Source organism: Leptonychotes weddellii, chromosome 2 (assembly GCF_054177405.1).
Source record: "Leptonychotes weddellii isolate Sample4059 chromosome 2, ASM5417740v2, whole genome shotgun sequence".
Taxonomy (NCBI): domain Eukaryota; kingdom Metazoa; phylum Chordata; class Mammalia; order Carnivora; family Phocidae; genus Leptonychotes; species Leptonychotes weddellii.
The window spans coordinates 88,057,428-88,081,841 of record NC_138370.1 but is presented as its reverse complement, the minus strand read 5'-3'; the positions used below and the strand labels follow the sequence as shown (position 1 = coordinate 88,081,841).

The 24,414-nt window shown below is 40.0% G+C and overlaps 1 protein-coding gene across 1 annotated transcript in view; it reads right to left on the bottom strand.

The window, feature by feature from the left end:
- The window catches only part of PRDM5 (PR/SET domain 5), a 191,851-nt gene extending 171,568 nt beyond the window's left edge, over positions 1–20,283 (bottom strand). The window contains 2 exon segments of the mRNA XM_081812941.1: positions 1,174–1,257; positions 19,799–20,283. Of these exon segments, the coding sequence (XP_081669067.1) occupies positions 1,174–1,257; positions 19,799–19,891 (177 nt within the window). The 5' untranslated portion in view covers positions 19,892–20,283.
- Positions 20,284–24,414: the final 4,131 nt, after the last annotated feature.

The window sequence follows — 24,414 nt, the reverse complement described above, 5'->3', positions numbered from 1 at the left end:
CTATTTTGTTTGCAGATAATACACTATGATGGCTGTCTATGTCAAGCTGGCTAAGCTATAGTAACCAGGTATTTATCAAATATTACCCTAAGTGTCGCTGTGAAAGTATTCTGCAGATATGGTTAACACCTACAGTCAGCTGACTGTACGTAAAGGAGATTAAGGCCAATACTGCATATGGCCGGCCCTCATCCTCAGTCAAAAGCCTTAACTGCCAACTGAGACCTGCCAGAGATGTTCTGCCTCAAGACTGCAATGTCAACTCCTATCTGAGTTTCCAGCCTGTAAGCCTGCCCTACAGATTCCAACTTGCCACCCCAACAATCATGTAGCCAATTCTTTGAAAAAAAAATATATATCTCCATCCTATTGGTTCTGTTGCTCTGCAGACTCGAACTGATAAATACACATTCAGAGACTTTTTATGTGTAACTCTCTACCCCTTTATTCTACCACTTCCTGATTTACTGATCCTACCTCTCTCAGCCCCACCTACACAGAGCTCAGCTCCCACCCTACGCATGGAACCCACCAAATACAATTCTTGGAACTGAGTTTTTTCCAAGTCTTTGCTTCAACAATCTCTATACCTTTACTTCTCTATTTCTCTCCCTCAGCAACAAATATACTTGGCATAAACTAGGATGAAAATTCTCATACAGATGTACATTTGCATATACAGATCACTGCATTAGGGAAATTTCAGATTGCAAAAGACTGTCTACAAAGTCACAGTTCTTGAAACATAGGTGAGGTACATTTTAAAGTGGTATTTTTCATTCCAACAAGGAGCTCAGAACTGTTTCTAAGAAATCAGAACTACAACTGGGAAATAAAAGTTAAAGGAAAAGTATAATTTCATTTACAGAAATTGAATTCTTAATCCAGTACAAGAACACGCTCGTTTTAAAATCCAAACATCCTTATGCATGGAAAACTCCTTTTTCAATGATGAACTATAAACTTCTGAGTTCTAGAAGAATTGTCTAGTAAGATATTTCAACAGTATATTTTTTAATGCTAAATTTTCAAGCTACTCAGGTCCCTTAAAACTGAAACATTCCAGTGTTTAAATAGTCAACTGGAATCAATACGTACTAACTTAGCCTTGTAAATGCACGAAATAGTATAAAGAAAAACATTAAATATTTAAAATAACAATGACATCCTCACCTCCCACATCAACCTGTAATCCATATTTTCATCCAAGTCTTCAGGCATTCTCTTCTCTCCAGCGAAGGGTCCAAACTTTTCACCCTGAGTAGTGATGATTACATTGAAAAGGCGTTAGTTCAATAATCAAGTTACTAAAATAAACTTATTTCTTTCCCGGAAATTTTTTTTTCTCCAAACCTTCATGCCCTACGAGTGAGACACATTTAAAGTATTAACTAATTTACACAACACAAAATATTTACATATTTAAAATCAACTTAATCTGTTTTTAGCTTAAGAGACTGAATCCACCATACAGGAGCCAACATAAAAGGGTTAAATTGCATAACATTCAAATTCTGACAAGGCCTCTGGTAAGTGGTCTTAAAATGACAAGCACTGGGTTTTGCCTGACTTGAGAGACAAGCCCACCAGGCAGAAAATCACCTGTTTCCATAAAAATCATAAATTCATCCCAATTATGAACAAGAAAGAAGTAGGCTTGCCATTCTCAGAGGAAGACTGTTCATAAAAGTTTAAATTCCCCTGCCAATCTTTCCAACAGCCAAGGTAGCATACTGTAAACCAGAGGTTCTCAAAGTGCAGGCTTTAGAGCCAACCTGGCATGAGAATCAACAAGGACACTTGTTTCAAATTCAGAATCCTGGGCTTATTAAAATCAGAATCGCTGGGAGTGGGGAGTGGGGAGCTGCGTTTTGACAAGTTCCCAGGTGAGAAGCACCTGTGGCTGCCCCCTGCAGTTACTTGTGAGGCGGTTCCAGGGTAGGGGACATTGTTTTCTCAACTAAGGCAACCAAAGCAGAGACTCAAGAGCCAGGGAGCTAGGTTGGGTTTGTCCAGCCAGAGCATCTGTAAAAGGTATGCAGAGAGGACACAGTGCCATGCGTGCCTTTGTGAGAGTCCTCCAAACCCACCTGTGCCTAGTCTTCAGCGGAACCCTTCCCTTCCTAAGAGGAAGAAAACTCCAACCAAACCTCCAGGGGAACTCTGATAAACACTGTTGGAGGGAAAAACAGCCACCAACAAAAGCAATGTTTTGAGGGATATAAATTACTTAATGAACAACAGAAAACCCAACTCCTGGAAATAGTAACATGTTAAAGCTTAAAGGAATTGCAGCTAACTAACCCAGCCCTTCATTTTACAAATAAAGAGAAGAGGTCCTGAAAAGCTGCAAAAAATGGCAGCACCCAGAAGACCTATTCTTTAAAGATAATTTAGGGACAAAAAAATACCTACAGAGTCCTCAAATCAAGATTATAATCCTAAATAACCCAGGCACAAGCACACCAAAGAAACAGGAAGACTGCTATTTATAGTAACATAGAGTTATTGATTCAGTTTAGCAAGCAAATTTCATAGGCTGGAAGCCAGCTCTGCTTCTTCCATCCTTCCCTGCCTCACTAGTCACTTCATGCCAAAACTAGGCACTGGGCATCACTTCTCAGGCAGCTACAACGGCCCCTAAAATGCTTTCCTTTAAAAAGTAATCATTTTTCACCTCAACATGGGACCTTACCAGTATTTAATGGCAGTTAAGAAAAGCTGTATAAGAAATTCAAGAAGTGGGGCGCCAGGGTGGCTCAGTCGGTTAAGCATCCGATTCTCCATGTAGGCTCACGTCATGATCTCAGGGTCCTGAGACAGAGCCCTGTGTCAGGCTCTGCACTCAGGTGGAGTCAGCTTGAGATTTTTTCCCCCTCCCTTTGACCTTCTCCCTCTCCCTCCCCTCTCTGCTCCTCCCCCCCACCCCTCTTCCATCAGCGCCCCCATGCACACACACCTGCTGGTGCAGGCACGCACACACGCGCACACGCTCTCGCTCTCTCTCCCAATAAACAAACAAATAAATAAATAAAATCTTAAAAAAAAAGAAATGAAAAAAGAGGGGAGGGGAATTAATATGTGTCACACTCCAAATAACCCTATGTGAGAATTTCCCCATTTAACACTGAAGGACACGGAGAATCAAACAGTTTAAATAACTTGCTTGCTTAAGGTCAACCACCTAGCAAAGATCCGAGAAGAGCTTAGGAACTTGTGGTTTATTCTGCTCAGGCACTGTCTGCTTCACTATGCCACCACTCAAAACCCTCACAACAACTGTATGACCCAGTGCCCAGGCAGCTCACCCCTTTCTTCTCACTTTCCATTGACTATAACCTTTAGCAACTATGTGGGCCATGCCTTGCTCACAGTAGTCACTCAATACATGAACTGTTGAACTGAATGAAAAAACTGACGGACTGTTGCTAAAGCCCAATCTGGAAGACAGACCAAAAAATAAGGTGTGTTTTGGTAATAAATTTGAGGATTTGGTATTAATGCATGTAGTTCACCTTTTCACTCCACTTAGCCACATATTTAGTGTTTATCAATCATTGCAGAAGGTAATAATCTAAGTACACACTTTCCAAGGCTACTGATCTACCCATGCCAGTCAGTTTCTCTCTGCAGTACAAATTGGGAGGGGGGGAAAATGAATCAATCAATTCGGCAGTGTTCAAAGGACGGAAGAAGAGGGATGGAAACCCAAATAAATGCACTGGAATCAGTTAAAAGACTATTTGGTTGCATGTCTAGCAAGATTATTAAAGAATTACAGATTTGAAAATTCAAAATAAGAATCAGGACTCTGAGTTTAAAGCCTCACTATTAATAGTGAACAAGCACTCTATCATAAACTCAAAATACCAAACTAGAACAATATGGCTTTCAACTTTTTTCTTCAACCCACAGTAAAAAATACATTTTGCATCTCAACTTGGCATATTCACATGTACACATAGAAACACACATTTAAAACTAAAATATAAATTTCTTGAAACAATACTACCCTTACTCTGTACAACACACTCATATATTTTATACACTTTCACTTCACTCTTTTAAAAATACTAACTCTGACCCAGTAAGTCAATTTCACAACCAATTAATGGCTTGCCATCCAGTTTGAAAAACATTGACATAAAAACATACAAAGAGAAGGCAAATTTATAAGTATGCCAGTGAGCATACTAGCATGATCTGATCAACTAAACTTGAGTTTCTGTAGCTGCAAGGTTATAAAAATGTAAATAGCCAACTCTTAATTATCCTTAGCGCTTATGGTATGAAACAGTGCGATAATTAAAACAATTTATATGTGACTTTAGATGAAGATTTTGTACTCACTGGACCCACTCTCACTCTGAAGCTCTCCCCTAAGGATCCTACCACCCGCTATCCACCCTTTCTCTAATTCCTTGTTCGTCCTTGTTTCTACTACACAAATAGCACTTTCTTCTAATTGTAATTTTATTGCAAATTCTGCTTTATTCACTAACCATTTCCCATGGGAATTCTAACTTAAGAGTAAGCCTCTTCTACCTCAGTGAGCTTCAAACCTGCTTGGGTACCATACTTGTGAAAGGAAGATTTGGGGTACACAACCCAGTATATGTAATTACTGTTTTTTAGTTGAACCACGTGAAATTACCAATATTTGACCATTTTCAACCTACAAAATGAAAATTTTTCATATGATTCATTATAATAAAAATTATATATAGATATGCATTAGCATAATTAACACTAAGGTGAAGTTTACAACTAATGACAGGAAGAAAACCACTATTTCAAACAATCTTCTTGAAAATTTCAAAATTTTTTGGCTGACATATTGGTTTTACTCTTTGTGATTAAGCTGCTGAAGATCTCCTATTAGCAGCAGGAAAACTGTCAGTTGTACTATTTTCTTGCAGTTCGTGTGTGCCTACATTATTGATGTTACCTTCATTGCAAGAATTTTCCTAGAATTCTTCACATCAAGGGGTCACTATCTCAAATGCTTACAAGGTCAGGCAGGAAAACAGCACATTTGTCATCCAACAATGAACATGTAAAGGACACATTAGGAAGGGACTGGGAGGCAAGCTGGAAGGGCAGGCCCACTTAAGCTCTTCTACTGCAACTGAATGTTGCTATATCACAATGGGAACCTAACGTTGCTAGATATCGTCAAGTATTTTAGAGAAGCTGACAACTCAAATGTGTACACGAGATCACTACTTTTCTATGTTGGCAATGAATTCCTAATTTTCAAAACTCTGCAGGTCAAAGTGTGACTGCAAGACAAATTCAACCTGTAGAGAGCAAACTGTTCAAGGCAAACTCACCTCTCAGACTGGCCCAATACCCAGCCTACAGTGGTGCTTCTTTGCTGTTTCTAAACAAAGCAAATAATGAATCTATTAAATATGACACCCACCGGACTAGACAATAAATTTTAATAAACAAAAAATGTATGATTACAAACATGGGCCATTTTCTCTCATTTTGCTTAATATTAGTAAGAAGTTGAAAGCAAGATTTACAGCAGATATCTCTCTTAGAACAGTGGGAAAAGCACTAGCTGAGGCTTCGAGAGATCTGGATCCTAATCCCTGCTCCACCATTGATTAGCTGTGACACATTAGGATGTCACCAACTTCTGTGCTTTAGTTTCCTCACCTATAAAATTTAGGGATTTGGAGTACTTGATTTCTAAGATTCCTTCCGGCTCTTAAATTCTATTAGAAAGAGCTTCCACAGGCCAAATTAAAACAATTTGAGAATCAACGAGAACAAAACAGTAACTGATTGAAACACATTAACACATAAACAAATTCTTGATCGAGAAAGAGAAAAAAAATTAAACCTCATTTGCCATCATTGGAGGGTAACAATTTGTTAAAATTAATAGAGGGAAAGGGGTACATGGGTGGCTCTGTGGGTTGAGCGTCTGCCTTTGGCTCAGGGCATAATCCCAGGGCCCTGGGATGGAGTCCCATGTTGGGTTCCCAGCTCAGTGGGGAGCCTGCTTCTCCTTCTCCCTCAGCCCCTTCACACTCCCATGTTCTCTCTCTCAAGTAAATAAATAAAATCTTTAAAAAAAAATTAGAGGGAAGGAACTAATATTTTACCCTACCTTTTCAATAATACCCTAGTTCATGAGAACCAGACAAAAGCAAATAGAGGGAAGGCTCTTCTTTACAGAGGAATGCTAATTTATAAATAAAGAAGCACTATTTATTTGAATGAAATCACCATTTTGAAATCCCTAAAAATGTAACTGATTCAGGCAAGGGTCATCAATGGATGCTAAGACCATTAGGTAAAAGGTTGATAGTGAAATAGATATTCATACAGTATCAGCTCACAGATTACTGGTTTAAGCATAAGGTCCCTTTAAATAGAAAAATTATGTTACTCCAGTGTTGGCATTACTAACAGTGGGAAAACCAGACATTATATACCCCCTGCTATAATGCAGTCTGAGGTAAACCATTCTAGCCCTTCATTCCCCAGTGTCGGTCATAGGCACGTGAGAGGGGTGTTTGCTGAACTCTCCAGGCACCTCCAGAGGTGAAAGGGCAAGTGAACATGTACGGACCTCTTCCCCCTTGTCCTGTCTCTCACCCAGCACCTGGGGAGATCCATGCTACCTAGGAAGAGAGCACACCGATAAAACACATAGGAGAGGGAGGTGGATGCTTCCTGTGATGCCTACTGCTAAAACTGCACTATTTATTGCAATGTAAAAAGTATCCTGAGGGTAGGGAGAAGTGTTTAATATACAGTGTCATTGCATTAAGAAAAATAGTAAAATAATCTATACCTAACTTCCAGATTTGAAGAAATACAGAAGTTAGAAAAACACATTAAATAAAGCCCTGGGAAAACAATCAGTTAAAGCCAGATTGTGAGATACTCTACAATTAGCCTGATCTCAGAAAGTCACTGTTACTAAAAAGAGGAACAGAAAAAGGAGACAGTTAAGAGATTTGACAGACATAACCAAATGTAATAGGTGGTCCCTGATTTGATCCTGGTTCAAAAGCCAAACAGCTATAAAAACATTTTGGAGGCAATTGGAGTAATTTGAATATGGGCTGGAATTAGAAGACGTTAGGAAATTACTGTTACTTTTGTTGGATGTGAAAATGATATTATGGCTATTTAGGAGAATGTCCTCATACAAAAATATTGAGGGAAAAAATTGTCATAATATCTGTAATTTACTTTGAGCTGGCTGAGCAAATAAAAAAATATATACATATAAATGAAATAAATTATATTAAAGTGAATCAGTCTGCAGTTGAATTATTCATATGTGAAATAATGATAATTTTTCACAGAAGGAGTCTAGGGTCCCACTTAGAACATAATTATATTTCAATGTTAAACTACTATGCATGTGCTGCTCTCCAGTACAATTAGGCCTTCAACAAAGTGCGTTTCTAAGAAGTTCAGTATGAAAACTATCCAGTCTTTCTTCCCTACTATGACTGTAGGGGCAGAGACAAATCGGCTCGCTATATCCATACTCCTTAGTACTAGAATGCTGAACTTGTTGAGGGCACTAATGTATGTAGGTAGAAGAACTACATTTACCAGCTTCCCACTTAAATAGGGAAGAGAACTAACAACATGCAAGCAGAAATCATTATATGAACCTACCACAAAGTCTCTTAACAGGAGGTCTAAGTCAGCTGGCAAGTATACCCTAGGGCCTTGGTTACTACCTCTTTCTTCCCACCCGGAATAAAAGCATGATAGCTGGAGCTAAAGCAGCCATCTGGAGGCCAAGAGAATGCAAAGACAACCACCCCAAAATCTTAAGCCACTGAATTGATAGCAGTAGATGCCTACATGCCAACTTCTTGTTATAGGGAGAACCTAATCCCCAAGGTTTAGATTACTGTAGTTGTCTCTATCACACTCAGCTGATAGAGCAAATGTCAAGGAAAAGAAATGCACTAGTGCCCAAGACATAACAGAATCATTCTTTATGAAATGAGTCCCTTATAAAATAAACCTGAAATGGGAAATGCAGAATTGTGAGGAAGAAGAGATTCTGGGTATATGGTGACCTGCATAGAGCACTATCCTGGTAACTCCAACCCTAAGCTACTTGCTTCTCTTGAGCAAAACAGCTGCTACTAGCGTGTACGGCCAACCAAACATAAGTGAAGCCTTAGGTTGTGGCAAAGAACTGGCTTGAGGCATTTTCTCCAGTGGACTCAGTAATAAACTGGAAACTAGCAGAAGAGCCATCACTGAGGACTGGAAACTAAGGAATGCAGAGAAAATTCTGAAAGTCAGAGATGGGGGAGGGGGCCACAGCCCACAGTCTTTTCCATGCTTGCAGTCCAGGAAAGTACAAGGAGATGAGACAGCTGAGGAACAGGGAATTGACTGCCTCTCTGCCAGTGCAGGCTCATGGCGATACGGACCCCTCTGCCTATAAGGAAGGACTGACACCACAGAGGGTTTTCTAACACCTGGTCTCAGGCTTCGCTAAAACAACCAAGGCAGACGGCCTATACAAAGGGGCCCAGCTGCCTGAGAGAGAAAGATCAGGAAGAAAAATGAGAACCACACTCTGTAAAATGGAACTTCTGCAGGAGACAGAATACTCTAATTAAAAGGAATACCTCAACTGCATAAGAGAATTTAAAGAGATTCAAGTAGAGTACTCAAATACACACACACACACACACACACACACAAACACTCTTTTTTTGGGGGGGGGACACCATGATTTCCCAACTAAATATTTTTAGAGAATGAGCTGAAAGAGAAATAGACTAACCTGAAAATCACTTACCCAGCCAGAAGTCCTTTACAGTCAGGTGGAAGGAGAGCTACTTGATGATATACCCAGATTCAGAGAGAATATTATCCACATGATGGTGAGAAAAAGAATCACAAAAAGTCTCTAACTAAACAAATGAACCAGAACAAAGGAAAGAAGATGGCAAAAGAAAATGAATAGCTAGCATACATACACACAAAATTAATGACAATTAACAGGGTGTGTAGACTATATAGGGTAACTAACAACTCTTGAAACAACAAAGATACACTTTTAAAAGAAATTCTATTAAGTAACACACCATTTCATGGGAACTTAAGGATTGCTGGGGAAGGACAGCAGGAAGGCAAAAGCACCCCAAAGTTGCACAGCATGGGGTGGCAGCAGGGAAGGGAAGGAGAAGAGGGAAGAGGGAAATGAAACATCTTATAGAAGAAACTGTGTGTTTTTGTGGGAAAAATAGGTGAGCTCTAGCTATCAGATAAAAAAATCATATCCATCTGACTGTGAAAGAGGGAAAGAGTAAGCAAATCACTAAAGAAAAAGAGTAGAACTAACAAAGTAATCAGAGGGGAGAAAAGAATGAACAGTGACTCGAACAGACAGCAAAATAAGAAAAATTTAAAAATAAGTTATGATATAAAATAAGTAATAAGCATAAAGAAAGATGACAAGAATGAAATTAGCTATTGCAGCCATTACGCTAAATACAAAGGAGTTAAATTCTCTTATTAGAGATTGTAATACTGCATTATGAAATATAATCTAGCTATATGATTATAAAATATAAAAGAAAATGATAAAAAGTGAATTTAAATGAGTAGACACAGAGATACAAAGAAAGGCAATAGCGTCAATATCAGACAAGAATTAAGTTAATTGCTGAATGCACTAAACAGAATAAGGCAGAACATTATATAGTAATAAAAAACATATTTATGAAGAAGATGTAAGAGTGAGAAAACAGAAGTATAACCATACTAAATATGTCCAAACTTTCAGTTATAAAATAAGTCATGAAGATAAAAAAGACAGCATGGGGAATACAGTCAATAATATTGTAATAATGTTATATGGTGACTGACAGTGACTACACTTATTGTGGTGAGTACTGAGTAATGTACAGAGTTGTTGAATCAATCTGTTGTATACCTAAAACTAAGATAACATTGTATGTTAGTTATATTCCAACAGAAAATGGTTAAAATGGCCAGTTTTAGGCTATGTATATTTTATCAAAATAATTAAAAAATTAGCCAACTTTTCACCAAAAAATATATATATGTGTTATATATATAATACATATGTGTATTATATATGCATGAAGAACTAAAAGTGAGAGATTTTAAAACCTCTCTTTCAAAACTGGACAGATTTATTAAGTAATAAAAATAATAAGCAGAGGGGCGCCTGGGTGGCTCAGTTGGTTAAGCGACTGCCTTCGGCTCAGGTCATGATCCTGGAGTCCTGGGATCGAGTCCCGCATCGGGCTCCCTGCTCGGCAGGGAGTCTGCTTCTCCCTCTGACCCTCCTCCCTCTCATGCTCTCTGTCTCTCATTCTCTCTGTCTCAAATAAATAAATAAAAAATCTTTAAAAAAAAAAAAAATAATAAGCAGAGTCTTTTGGGTTTTCTACATTCAAAGGGGCACACGCATCCCAATATTTACAGCACCCTTATTAACAATAGCCAAACTATGGAAAGAGCCCAAATTTCCATCTACTGATGAATAGATAAAGATGTGGTGTATATATATGTATATATACATATATATATGTATAAATATATACACACAACAGAATATTACTCCATCATCAAAAAGAATGAAATCTTGCTATTTGCAATGACATGGATGGAAGTATAAGGTATTATGCTAAGAGAAATAAGTCAGTCAGAGAAAGACAAATACCATATGATGTCACTTATATGTGGAATTTAAGAAATAAAACAGATGAACATAGGGGAAGGGGGAAAAAAAAGAGAGAGAGAGAGGGAAGCAAACCATAAGAGACTCTTAACTATGGAGAACAAACTGAGGGTTGATGGAGGGAAGTGGGCAGGGAGAGAGGCTAAATGGGTGACGGGTGTTAAGGAGGGCATTTGTTGTGTTGAGCACTGGGTGTTACATGTAAATGATGAATTACTAAATTCTACACCTGAAACCAATTTTACCATACATTAGCTAACTAGAATTTAAATAAAAACTTGAAATAAAACAAAATAAAAATAAAAGTAAGAATATTTTTTCAAATGCCATTAATTTTAGGGGCACCTGGGTGGCGCAGTTGGTTAAACCTCCAACTCTTGGTTTCGACTCAGGTCATGATCTCAGGATGGTGGGATCGAGCCCCATGTCAATCTCCATGTTCAGTGCGGAGTCTGTTTAAGATTCTCTCTCCCTCTCCCTCTGCCCCTCCAGCTCATGCTCTCTCTCTCTCTCAAATAAATAAATCTTTAAAAAAAAAAAATGCCATTAATTTTAAAACTTTTTAAGTTAAATATCCACCAAGAATTTAAAAAAAGCATCACTCCTACCCTAATAATACAAAAGGCCAATAAACTACAAGATGATAAAAGACATCAGACCACATATTCAAGAAGGAAGTTTTTTAAATCATAGGCACATCATATTTAAACTTCTAAAATCCAAAGAAAAGTAGAAAAATCTTTTAAGTAGAGGGGAAAAAAGACATTATGTACGGAAAGTAAGACTTACAGCAGCCTTCTTGTCAGAAACTATGTAAGCCAAAAAAAACCAAAAAACAAAAAACAAATAAGCAACATCTATAGTGTAATGCAAAAAAAAAAATAAACTGTCAACCTCGAGAACATAGGAAAATACTTTTTCAGACAAACAAAAGCTGAGAAAATTCATTGCCAGCAACCTTTGATATTAGAAATGTTCAAAGAATATGGTTCCGGTATAAGGAGTATGATGCCAGACAGAAACTTAGTTCAAAACAAAGTAGTTAAGAGCTCCAGAAATGTCAATAAATGAAAGAAAGAAAGAAAGAAGACAATTCATCTTATTTTTAATTGCTCTAAAAGTCAACTGATGATCTAAAGGGAATAGAGTAAAAAGGTTTATAGCATATAGGTTTATAGGTTTATAACATAAAATAAAATAGATGCAAATAATGGCATAAAGGATGGGAAGGAGGATTTGCAAGTTTAACAACTGTATCTCACCTCCTCTTTGACATCTCTCCCTGTTGTCAAACAGAAACCTCAAAATCAATTTGCCTTCATCTGATTCCCGATCCTCCCCCTTCAAGCCTGCTCCACCTACAGTCTAGCCCAATCTCAGGTGTTGACGAACAATCCAACCCCTCCCACTTCTTCAGGCTAAAATCCCTGGACTCATCTCCGATCCTTCCCTTTCTCTTCCCCTTACTCATCAGCATATTCTGTCACCGCTACCTTCAAACTTCACCCCCAGCACTGCCACCATCTCGGTCTAAGCACCATCATCTCAGCCCGATCACTGCCACAGAATCCTAACAAGTCTTCCAGGTTACACACTTGCCCTGTGGCTGACTATTCTCAACACGGTGGTCAGAGGGACCCTTGATAAACTCAAGTCAGATCATGTCACTCCTCTGCCCGAAACCCAGCAGCAGCTCCCTGTTTTCACTCAAAGAAAAGTTGACATCTTTACGTTGGCCTGAAAGAAAGAAATGTGGCTCTTAGCACACTTCCCTTCACTAATTCTCTGACCTCCTCCCCTCGTACTCGGCCTCTGCTTACTCCCTTCCAGCCTCATTGGCCTCCTTGGCCTGGGACACAAGAAGCAAACTCCCATCTTAGGGCCTTCGCCCTAGCTGCTGCCTAGAATGCTCTTTCCCTAGAAGTCTACTTTCCTCCCATCTTGTAAGTCCCTGCCCAAACCTCCCTTGCTTAGTGAGGCCTCACTGGACCACCTATTTATAATAACAACCCCACACCCACATCCATGCACTCTGCCGAGTCATCCATACCTGGCTCTACTTTTTCTTTTTTCTGTACCACTTATCACATTGTAACGTAGTATAAAATGTATCTAATATGTTCATTGTTTCGTTTCTGTCTCTTCTCACTGGAATGCAAACTCCACAAGAGCCAAAATTTCTATTTCGTTCACTACTGTATTCATAATGCCCAGTACAGATTTTGGTCATGAAGATAAATCTTGAATAACCGTGTAAAACACGATCTGAATAAATGGAAATTGTGGCACACTGACAGCATAAAATATATTTAGTCATTAAAAATAACAAATTACAGCCAAAATAGATGACTTGAAGTGATTCCCATAAGATACTGTTGAATGAGAAATGCTCGATGATGAAAGGAGTTTACTCTTTTCTCATTTTTGTAAAATAACTCTTTAAGTGTGTGAGTGGATGTGTGTCCGTATTGTGCTATATGAGCATGGACACACTTTATAAGTATAGAGAAAAAAAATTTTTTTCAGTGAGAAGGATATATGGAATGATCTGAGATCAAATTCTGATTAATCCACTTATTATTGATATAACCTTCCTCAAAATCAGTTCCCTCATTTATAAAACAAGGATAATAACGGCCACCTTGTAGGCTTGTTGTAGGACTTGCATATGAACTGTGGGATGCATTCAGTGACTGTGGTCTCTGTCATTCACCCTTCTGTCACTAGCAACTGGCCCAGTGCCTAACAACTTCAGATGCTCAATAAATATTTGTTGAAAAAATTAACTGTCGCTGTTATTATCACACACAACAAAACAAAACATGAAGTTTCTGAGAAAACGTCAGTTTAAGTGGATTAGTTATACATTTTAAAATCTGTAATAACACCAGGAAATACAAAGCTGCATTGAGTCACTATCCTAGAGTGTAAATGTGTAAACATAAAAAAGAGATAGCACACATGGCAGGCATCAATGGTGATGATTTTTCCTCTGATTATCTTCCAAATTAGTTATCATCAGCCACCAGGAAATCTAAGCAAACATTCACTGGCAGTATTTTAGCCCTAGCATAAAGATCCATTGTTTCTTCACTAGATTCACCTTCCAAGCTGATCAACAAAACACTTGATTCCACAAAATTCAGTCTCCTTATATTAACATTTATGCATGGTGATTTTTCCTCTATGCTTTTACTTACTTTTCTTTTCAGGGTACCTCTTTCCCATATGTTTTTCTAGCCCTATACAACTTGCTTTTTTTTTTTTTCCCCGCTTATTTTCTTTTCATAAACTCAGATGTGAACCTTTATTTCCGGTATTCTTCACTTGGGATTTGACCACACTATATCTTTACTCAAGTCCCTCAAAGAGAACCAAGGTGTTTGCCTTGATTTGAAAGAGAGGGAGCTGGTATTATGGAAGGCACAGTTGTTAGCTGCAAGCCTCCGGCAAAGTTTCTCTGGGCTCCAGTGTCATTATTTGTAAAATAAGAATGGGTACATTCAATTACTTCTGAAGTTCTTTTTCTACTTCTAAGAACATACTTTTTCCTCCTCATTATAAGGGAACCACTCATCCTGGTTTTCTGGCATGAATGACAACTCTGAAGATCTCCAGAATCAATACTGAAAATGAGGCAGAATATTCATCAACGTGGTAGATTTGCAATGGGTACTTTTTATCAGGACCAGTATGTTGGGAAGGACCCACCCATTAGTCATCGTACAATGTTCCACATAATCTAGGCAAGGAACAATTATACTTTGGAGCCCAGGTAGGATAATAATGGCCCACCAAAAATGTTTACATCCTCACCCCCAGAATCTGTACGTTACCTTACCTGATAAAAAGAGACTGTGCAGATGTAATTACGTTAGGGATCTTGGGATGGGGAGATTACCCTGCATTATCCGGGTTGGGCCAATCTAACCACTAGGGTCCTTATAAGAGAAGCCAGAAGCGTCAGAGTCAGAGAAGGAAATGTGACCACAAAAGCAGAGGTCAGAATGATATGGGGTAAAGGAATGAGCACAGGAATGTGGGCAGCCTCTAGAAAACTGCAAAAGACAAGGAGGTAGACTCTAGAGCCTCCAAAAGGAATCAGCTCTGCCCACTAATTTTGGATTTATATTCTCCAGAACCATAAGGTAATAAACTTTTATTGCTTTAAGCCACAAAATGTGATAATTTGTCACAGTAGTAACTGGAAACTCATATCCCAGCACTGTTAATAAATTTTGCCCTGAAAAGTAGCTGTGTATAAAATCCCAGGATATCTGACAGTTTGAACTAGGAACCTATGTTTGTCCATGAGAAAGGCAAAGTAGAGTGGGACACTGCCCTAGGGTTCATGGGCACAGGATGCTACTTAGGAGCCACTTGGGCAAAAAAGCACAAGGTTGAGAGGGAAAGGAGCCAGGAATAGAGCTACCCCAGTGGGGTCAATTCACTGCAGGTGGTGTAGAAATAGGCCTCAGCGATGCTCTTCACTGCTTCTTCTGGAACTGGGGGACCAGAAATCTGGGAGAGACATCATTTTATTTCATTTATATTTAGTTACTTCCTTTTCAGCTTTTTTTCAGCTTTCCTGTTAATCTTTGGTTCTTTTTAAAAATTACAAACCCAGCTCAGCTTATGCAAGTTAAAGGGCTTCTAGATATAAAGGAAAATAACTACATATCTGATCAGGTAAGGCTTTAGCCTGCTAGTGAAGAATGAACTGGAAAGGAAAAAAACTTTTAAAAGGTCAGCATAAGGACAACCACCAAAAATTTTGACAAAAAGTAATGATCCATCAAGTATGTAATCTGTAAAATGGGGATAATAATAAACCTTCGAAGACCGTCGTACAATAAAATGAGAGAAGGCACACAAGTACATAGTAAACAGAAAATCCAGACTTCAAATTGTTGTGTGACCCTTTCAGGCTGCCACAGTCTCCAAGGTGGTGCTTCAGTGGAAATGTTTAAACGACTCCCTTCGTCTGCAATATGGTCTGTCACAAGGGCTACTAGCCCTTAAAGGACTGCTTCCATTTTATTCCCAACAATTCTACCTACAAACTGTTCAACTCCATGCAAATGGATTAAGAGCACAAAATCTGATCAGACTCACAGAAATTGGTATCACAGGTCCACCACTTAGTCTGTGTCACCCAGGCAATACCTGAGGTGTCACACCAACAGATGTGTGAAGTTAAAATGCTCAATGATAAAGATATTTTAACAATAATAATTTGACTGACCCTCAGAAATTCAACTCCTCCATAAAGCCCTGTTTGATTCCCCTGGATTTTCGGATCACTTACTGTAATGATGGGGCGGGGGTTGTCTCTCCTTCTTCTGAAATCTTGCAGCATCTCTTACCCCATAGTTTCACCACCTCATTTGGGTGAATATCATAGCAGCAGTCAGATCAGATGGAAACTATTTCCTTTGCTGTCTCCCTGACCAGACTAAAAATTACTCTAATTCAGCAATTCCATCGCCTCATCTAGTGCCCAGCAAAATCAATCCAGATAAACAGGCTCAAATTATCATGATACTCTTCATGATAATTTGTACTTTTTTACTTGTTTACTGCCTATCTCCCCGCACAAGAAAACTAGCTCCTCGTGGACGAAGACCAGGTCTGTCTTGCTCACCTGTGTACCCCCAGACCCTAGCATAGCACCTGCCACATATGAATGGCTAAAGGCCTGAAAGCCAGAGGGGAAGAAAAACCCACTGCCTGCAACAGACCTAAAGGGAAGGAAGACTGGTAGTACTGTATTTCCTGCCTTAACCCTTTCCATAAAATCACAAAATCTGAGAGCTTGAAGGAACCTTGCGGTTCACCTTTCCACATTTTGGGTTCCAAGCATAATGTCAACCACCACCATCCACTGATTAATCTCATTAGCTGTGAAGGGGAATAATGGTCATGATATAAAAAATGTAATGTAGTAAGAGATTTGTTTGCTTAACTTTTTTTTGTATGTATATTTAATGTATTACCTTTGAGTAATAATATTAATTTTAATCTGCATAGTACTTTATAATCTAAAATTCCACATCTTTATTGAAGCATTAAAACTGTGCTCATGAGGTAACACATAGGAGACACTTAGAACAGGGTCTGGCACCTGGCAAGCAAAAGTGTCCACCTTATCCTCATCATTACCAAATCGCAATGTGTATAACCATGAAGAAACTCAGGCGTCCTTTTTCTACTCAAAGACCTTCCAACAGTCTTAATCCATTCTTTCTCCAAGGACAATTCATGGCTTACACAGAAATAGCTACCAAAGGACTTTCTCCTCATCTAACCTCTAATTTCCATAATGGCAAGAAAAGGAAAGAAGGTCCTTTCCTTTTCACTTTATTATCATTTTGCAGACTTTCTACAAAAAAAGAGAGAGAAAGAAAGAGGCAGCAGGCCTGCAAAAAAAAAAAAAAAAAAAAGATAACCGCCAAGGAAAAACCTAGTAGGGCTAAGGTGGAGCCAGGGCATTAGGTGATTCTCAAATGGACATGATCAATATAGTGGGAGTGGAGTATCTAGAAAGATCCCCCAACTTCAGTACCAGTCTGGATTAGATTCTCTTAATTTGAAATCAATAGATGGCTTGCATGGCAATTATGTTTTTAAAACATACATGTTATATGAGAATATGTGTTATAAAAGTGTGACAAAAATTTGTAACTTCCAACATATATATATATAACGTGATATAATAAAAAATTTATTTAGAATAGAGAACATGAAAGCTTTAAATTAAGGTCTTTAGTTGCTGAACTACTGTCTTCTCAGATCCCTTGATCCTTGATTTAAGGCCAGTAGGCCTATTAAAGGTAACTTGGAAAATATTTAAGAATCGAGAAACTACATGCAAACAGTAAGGGATTCATGGACATTTAGCTTCATCCTTACCACTCAGTTAAAATCTGCTATTCAGCTTCAGTGTGGTCCTCGGCCTTTGGAAGGCAAAGGAGCTGAAGCCTAACTCCGGATCATTTCTGGCATCAATGAACCTGTCCATGATCAATGACCTTATAACTGAGTATCTTGTGATCATAACTAAATTATGTCACTAACAGTGTGTCATTTGAATTCAACGCAAATATTCACCTGAAATACAGATTAGCATTCTAGATGTGATCTGGATGAAAATCTCTATGTGTTTTACATGTTGAAATTACAAAAGCCAGGAAAAGGTAAGTGTCTATTTAGTACTGCAATAATAGAAAAATATATGGTGATTTTGGAAGCAGTTCATTCTATATCCAAAAATAATAAAAAACTTCCAAATAATCAAGTACATGGAAAAATAAGTTGGAACTTATAAAAGTATCAAAAGAATATACATTGGCCAGCTGTTTCTAAAAACCTAAATAGTAATATAAGACAAAAACTAGGGATTATGAAATAATTCTAATATTTATATAACTATTAATAACAATAAACAAAATAAGAACTGTGTTTAATTTTTAAGTGATTACACTTAAACCTGAGACTTTCAAGAAAAACATTTGGGAATTTTCACATCCTGTGAGAAAAGATTAAAAGTAGAATTTCAACTTCTGCTTTGAAAGAATGTTGACTTTGACATTTACCTATTTGGCAAAAACATCTATTCAGTTCATCTCGAATTCAGATAAAGGGTTTACTCCTGGTTTTCTCCTTTGAGCATTCTTCCAAACTCCCATTTGAAAAAGTAAATATGGGGTTTGCTTCTTCCAGTCTTATCCTAGGAAATACTTATAGGTCATGCTGTCAAGGAAGCCCTGAAGCACCTGTCCACCGTTCTCCTCCTGCTCTTCGGGTGAGGGGGTGGAGGGAGATTTATACCCATGTGAAAGGCATCCTAGTGTCTCTGGGTGCATTCCGTGAACCTGTTGCTAGCATACCTTTCCGAAACAAGCCTGCTCTTACCCAAACCTCTATTTTTCAAAATCTCTGTTGAGGGGAAAGCACAGGGGAAGGAGGACCGGAGGGGGGTACCTGGCAGGGACAGATCTGAAAAGAACATGAGCTTTGGACCCAGAAGCCATGGATTTGAAGCCTAACTTATTAACTCAGCAGGAAATTTAACCTTGCAGTACTTGTTTTTTCATCTCTTACATGAGGATTACTGTTCTCAAGGGAGTTGTGCTGGTGACGTTACTAATGTAGGTCAAGTTCCAAGTACTGGCCTTGGCCCAAAGTATCTGCTCAATAAACGGTAGCTCTCATTACCCTGAGCACTTCACCACTGCCTTCGTGGTTCCAGATTTTACACATCCTGTGACAGGGCCATAACACAGGTCTCATCAACTCCAAAGGTCTGGAATTTTCCAGTTATCTCTCCTCCTAGGCCTTTGCTTTCAACATCCAACATTTCCAAGCCGTTCCCGTATGTACAGTGCAATGTGCCTGCCTTGCTCACTTGCCTCTAAATTTCTGGAAGGAGAGATCTAGTCAGAGAAAATCCTAAAGCAGCGAAAAAAGATCAGAGATTCTAAGATTATCCAGTTGGCACCTCCCAGGATCCACAAAACACATGTTGGAAGGAGGGAAGGAAGTTCTGCATGTCTGAATGAGATTCTAAGGCCTGTGTTGAAGTGCGCTCGGCGCGCCGCCTCCCAATCCCTATAGGGAGAGTGAGGCGCTTCTGGCCACATTTCCTCATCCTAAAGGAAGAAAAGCGGCGGCGGGGCTGCGTGCGCGCCTATGAGGACACCCGCCCACGCGCGGCTCCGCCAACGCAGGGACGCAGCTCACTCCCTGAACCGAGGAAGAGGGAGGCTCCATCCGGACTCACTTCCTGCGGAGGAAAGACATCTTGCCGCAGGGTGGCCGGCGGCAGTTCCGCCCCTGGACCGGCCGGCAGCGGAGGGCGCCCCGCAGGCACTTACGTGGCGCAGCCGGCTCGGGAGGCGCGGGCAGGCGAAGGCCGCCCCGCCAGCCCCGGCCTGCCCGCCGGACTCCGGCCGACCCCGGCTAAGGGCGACGGCAGCGACGCCCGCGGAGCCCCCGGCCCCGGTGGAGGGGCGACCCCGGGAGGCGCACAGAGCGCGGCAGGAGCAGGGGCGCGCAGGCTGCCCTCGGGTCACCCACCTTTCTCACTCTGCGGGCCGTGTAGAGCCCCATCCCGTCCTGAACCCGGGAGGACTTCAGGGAGAACCTGTCCGGCACGTACATGCCCAGCATTTTCCCGGCCGCGGCCGCCGCCGCCTCGCTCAGCACCAGCGCTCTGCGCCCGGGCGGCGACACATCGAAATTTGGGGTGCTGGGGTGGAGGGGAGAGGCCGGCGGGGAAGGAGGAAATGGAGTTTTCCTCCCAGAATCCCCACCTCCCCCGCCGATTCCAGGATCCCCCGCGGCTCAGCCCCTCCTAGTCCCGGGTCTGGCTCAGCCCGGAGCCGCCGCGGCCGCTGCTGCCATTGCTGCCGCGGGGGCGCAGGGGGCGCGGGCCGGGAAGCTGCGGTCTCAGAGACGCCGCGCGCTGATTGGCCTGAAGTTGGCGGCTCGGACCCGCGCGGGGCGCGGTGCCGGGAGCAGAGCTGACCTCGGGGCCTCAAGCCCAGAGACCGGCGAGGGGAGAGGACCCGTCTGCTCCCCGCCGCGCAGGGCGCTGCAGCTTACGGACCCGCCCTTGTCCAGCTCTGGGTTTTGCCCCGCTGAGCTAGTAGTACTCCTAATCGGGGAATTTTACTGTTCTCAGATGCGAAACGAAATGGGCCATGACACAGCTGGAGGTATCCTCCCAAATAATTTTATGGAATTCCAGACTCTGAAAGTATGCTTATTGCCCGGCTACTGAAAGCCAACCCTAAGGACTAGGAACTTTGGGTGCTTCTCACATCTAAGTTATGCGTCTTTTTTTTTTTTTTTTTTTAATGCTTGTTTCAGGGATTTGAATTCATAGGGGATCAGTAAGTATGGTGATTAACGTACAGGGAAAGGGGGTGTACACAGTCTGCAACTAATCGATTTCAAGTTAATTCAAAATTTGTCGCGAACAACTTAATATTTAAATCCAGCGGAAACTAGTTCTTGTATGGTGCTGTAACCCAGGGGAAGTTCTTACACTTCCCAAGATACACCATTCCTGAGTCCTCTCTTGCTTGAAAATCACCAGACCTGTCAGATCTTCAGACATAAGCAGGAGAGGTGGGGGAGATGGGAGGGAACGCCCAAACAGTTGAATCCTGTATCACAGCAATGAAACAACAGAAGCCTTGTTCTAGTGGTTTTAATAAAGTTTGGTACTTCTCAGAAGAAATTTTGAAAGGCTATTTTCTCCTTTAAGACAAGCTAGGAGCTTTCTGTTCATTTCTCTTGATATTCTTGATAATTTTCTACTCTGAGGTCTTTTGGAATTCATTTGATGTTCCTATAAACATTTGATGTTGCTTATAAACCATTAAAAATAACATTAAAGAGCACACTGTTAAATACTAAAATTCAACTAAATAAATTTTAAAGATTTTATTGGCTGCATTCAACAATCCATGAATGGGGCAGCATGCAATCTAGCAAACAGAAAAGAGCTTTGAGGAGCTGTACTAAATGAAAGACTTTTACAGGCAGAAGAAAGCAGGAACAAGGAAATTATACTAAACAAAAAAGCAGATTGGCTGTTGCAAGGTTACTTTCTTTTAGATGATGGCAGGTATCCATCTGGCAGATTACCTATCTAGTACTCATCAGGCAACTCCCCATTGACTGGTTTAAAATGACATTTTCACAAAAGCCAAAAGGAATTAGTTTGAATCTCAGTTTGATAACATGGAGCTTAGCATAAGTGACTCCATTTTGAGCCTGTTGTCTTGTTTTTAGCAACACACACACATCATGGAAATGATTTCTATTTCTTGATTAAGAAAAGCCTTGGAATGAAAATAGTTCCTCATTTCTTAAGTAGAAGAATTTTATTAAAATCACATAATAACAATATTTGCAGATTAAAGAATAGAATAAATGATCCTCTTTTTTGAAAAATATGAGAGTAGCTTTGTCAGGGGTGAGAAGAACAATGTCTTAATTATTCTCTGAGTTTCCATCCCTTCAACCCACCATTGAAGATACTATCTAATCTTCTGTAGAGGGGAAATGAATCAATAAATAAATATAGTTTGGGGCACCTGGGTGGCTCCATCAGTTAAGCTTCGGACTCTTGGTTTCAGCTCAGGTCAGGATCTCAGGCTCTTGAGATCAAGCCTGGCGTTGGGCTCCGCACTCAGCACACTCAGCGTGGAGTCTGCTTGTCTCTCTGCTCCTCCTCTCCATGCACGCATGCAAGCGGGCTTTCTGTCTCTGTCTCTAAAATAAATAAACACAATCTTTCAAATAAATAAATCAATAGTTTATTTGAATGGAATTTGAAATTAAATGGCCTTGAAACACATAACAGGTGTTCAGTAAATATTTCTTGATTAAAAGTCAATTCTGGGAGCGCCTGGGTGGCTCAGATGGTTAGGCGTCTGCCTTGGGCTCAGGTCATGATCCCAGGGTCCTGGGATCGAGCCCGCATCAGGCTCCCTGCTCAGGGGGGAGCCTGCTTCTCCCTTTCCTTCTCCTGCTCCCCCTGCTTGTGCTCTCTCACTCTCTCTGTCAAATAAATAAATAAAATCTTTAAAAGTCAATTCTGAGGCTAATCTGAGATTTTCAAACTAGTGAATGAATGATATGCCTAAATTTCACTTGTGCCCCAAAGAAATCTGGACTAAGTCGGTTTTCCTAGGGTCCTGTAAACCAGTGCTACACCCAGAGCACACCAGGTCCCCTGAGCCCAGCTGGAACCAGATCACAATCCAGAGGGTGGCCATGGCATTTTCCCCGGAGCACTCAGTCCTTTTTCAGACACAAGCCTTTCAGTTCTGGCCCTTAAGCCACACTGGCTTTTCAGTCAAATGCTCTGCCATGTCTCTTTGGGCACAGAAGTTTCCACAGCTTTTGGTCATTAGAGAGAAAAAGAAATGTTTTCTGGTCTTGGTCTGACACAACCCTCATTCACTGATGACCCTTGTTTGGCATATCTCCCTTTTTGTTGCGTGTTATGTTTCGGGGAGCAAAGTTGTCAGCTTGAGAATGCTCATCTTTCTGAATGTATGTATCTTTATCAATTAATAAATAGTAAAAAATAAATGTGTGTAAAGATAAGTCTGGAAGTAATAAAATGAGAAACTTTCCAGATCTTTTATGAATCTCTGTCAGAGATTTTGTTATAATTGGCACAAACAGTAGATTTCATCAAAGACTACAATGTTCTTTTTACCTATATGATGGAGTGTTCAGAAGATCTGCCTAAAAGATGGAAATCAGTAATAAAAAGCTCTTAATAATAATCTCTATTACAACACATGAAAAAGGATACATGTTTGCCAAATCAAAATGCATAATACTGACCGGAAATTTGATTTTGAAGCCTGTAAAGACAGTAGTTGTACAATGAGTCACTTCTTAGAACTTTAAAAGCTAGAAAGTGACCTTTCAATATTATCTTTAGAAAAACGGGAAATTAAATGTCTGCTTTATATCATGAGTTTAAATCCAGTCTTTAAAAAATAAGTAAGAAAACCAAAATATTGACATCAAAGTACTACCACACACCTGATTTACTTATTCTAGAAAATTTTTTTTTTTTAAGATTTTATTTATTTATTTGACAGAGAGATAGAACAAGTAGGCAGAGAGGCAGGCAGAGGGAGCAGGGAGCCCGATGCGGGGCTTGATCCCAGGACCCTGGGATCATGACCTGAGCCGAAGGCAGCCGCTTAACTGACTGAGCCACCCAGGTGCCCCTATTCTAGAAAATTTTGACGCAAGAGAAATGACTCTAAAAACATGTCTCCTTATTTTCAGATTTGCTCCTAGAGGAAATTTTTTTCACTGATATGCCTAAAGCAAACTCTACTTATTGAATTCAAACTTGTGTGCTGGTGCAGGCCTTGTTTTTCATTACAAGGAAAGACTTGAATGATGATTCTATATTAATTAATTATCTTACCAGAATCCTTTTGATTGTGTCTTGGTTATTAATGATTGTTTCCAACTGCCATGATAGAATAAAAGCCTAATAGAAAAAAAACAAAACAAAACACTGAGCGTTATTTGTCTTTAGTTTCCTGAGAGTGAGAAGGATTTTGTAGTGAATGAATATGAAACCAAGTTTCCCGAGAAGAAAAGAATAAAGATCTATTTAGTGTGACTCAAAAAAAAAAAAAATTCTGAAAATAAAATCCATAGTTGGGTTGTTGGATTCTTGCTCTAAAATCATTTCTCCTTAGCACTGATTCTACAATAGCAACAGCACCATGAAAAGATGACCCTGAAACCTGAAAAATTCTGCATATTTATTTTTCCTTAATCTCTTGGTTTTAAGTGATGATACCAAAGACTTATATGTGGTACCAGAACATAGTCATTAAATCCTTTAATTAGAAAAAAACCTAGAGGCACCTGGCCGTCTCAGTCCATAGAGCACGCAACTCTTAATCTCAGGGTCATGAGTTTGAGCCCCACATAGATGTAGAGATTACCAAAAACAAACAAATAACAAACAACAACAACAAAAACATGAAAAAACCTAGAAGTTATTTGGATTAGAGTGAGTAATGTTGTAAAAAGAAAAGCTAAAGGGAAGGGAAAAATGAAGGGGGGGAAATCGGAGGGGGAGATGAACCATGAGAAACTATGGACTCTGAGAAACAAACTGAGGGTTCTAGAGG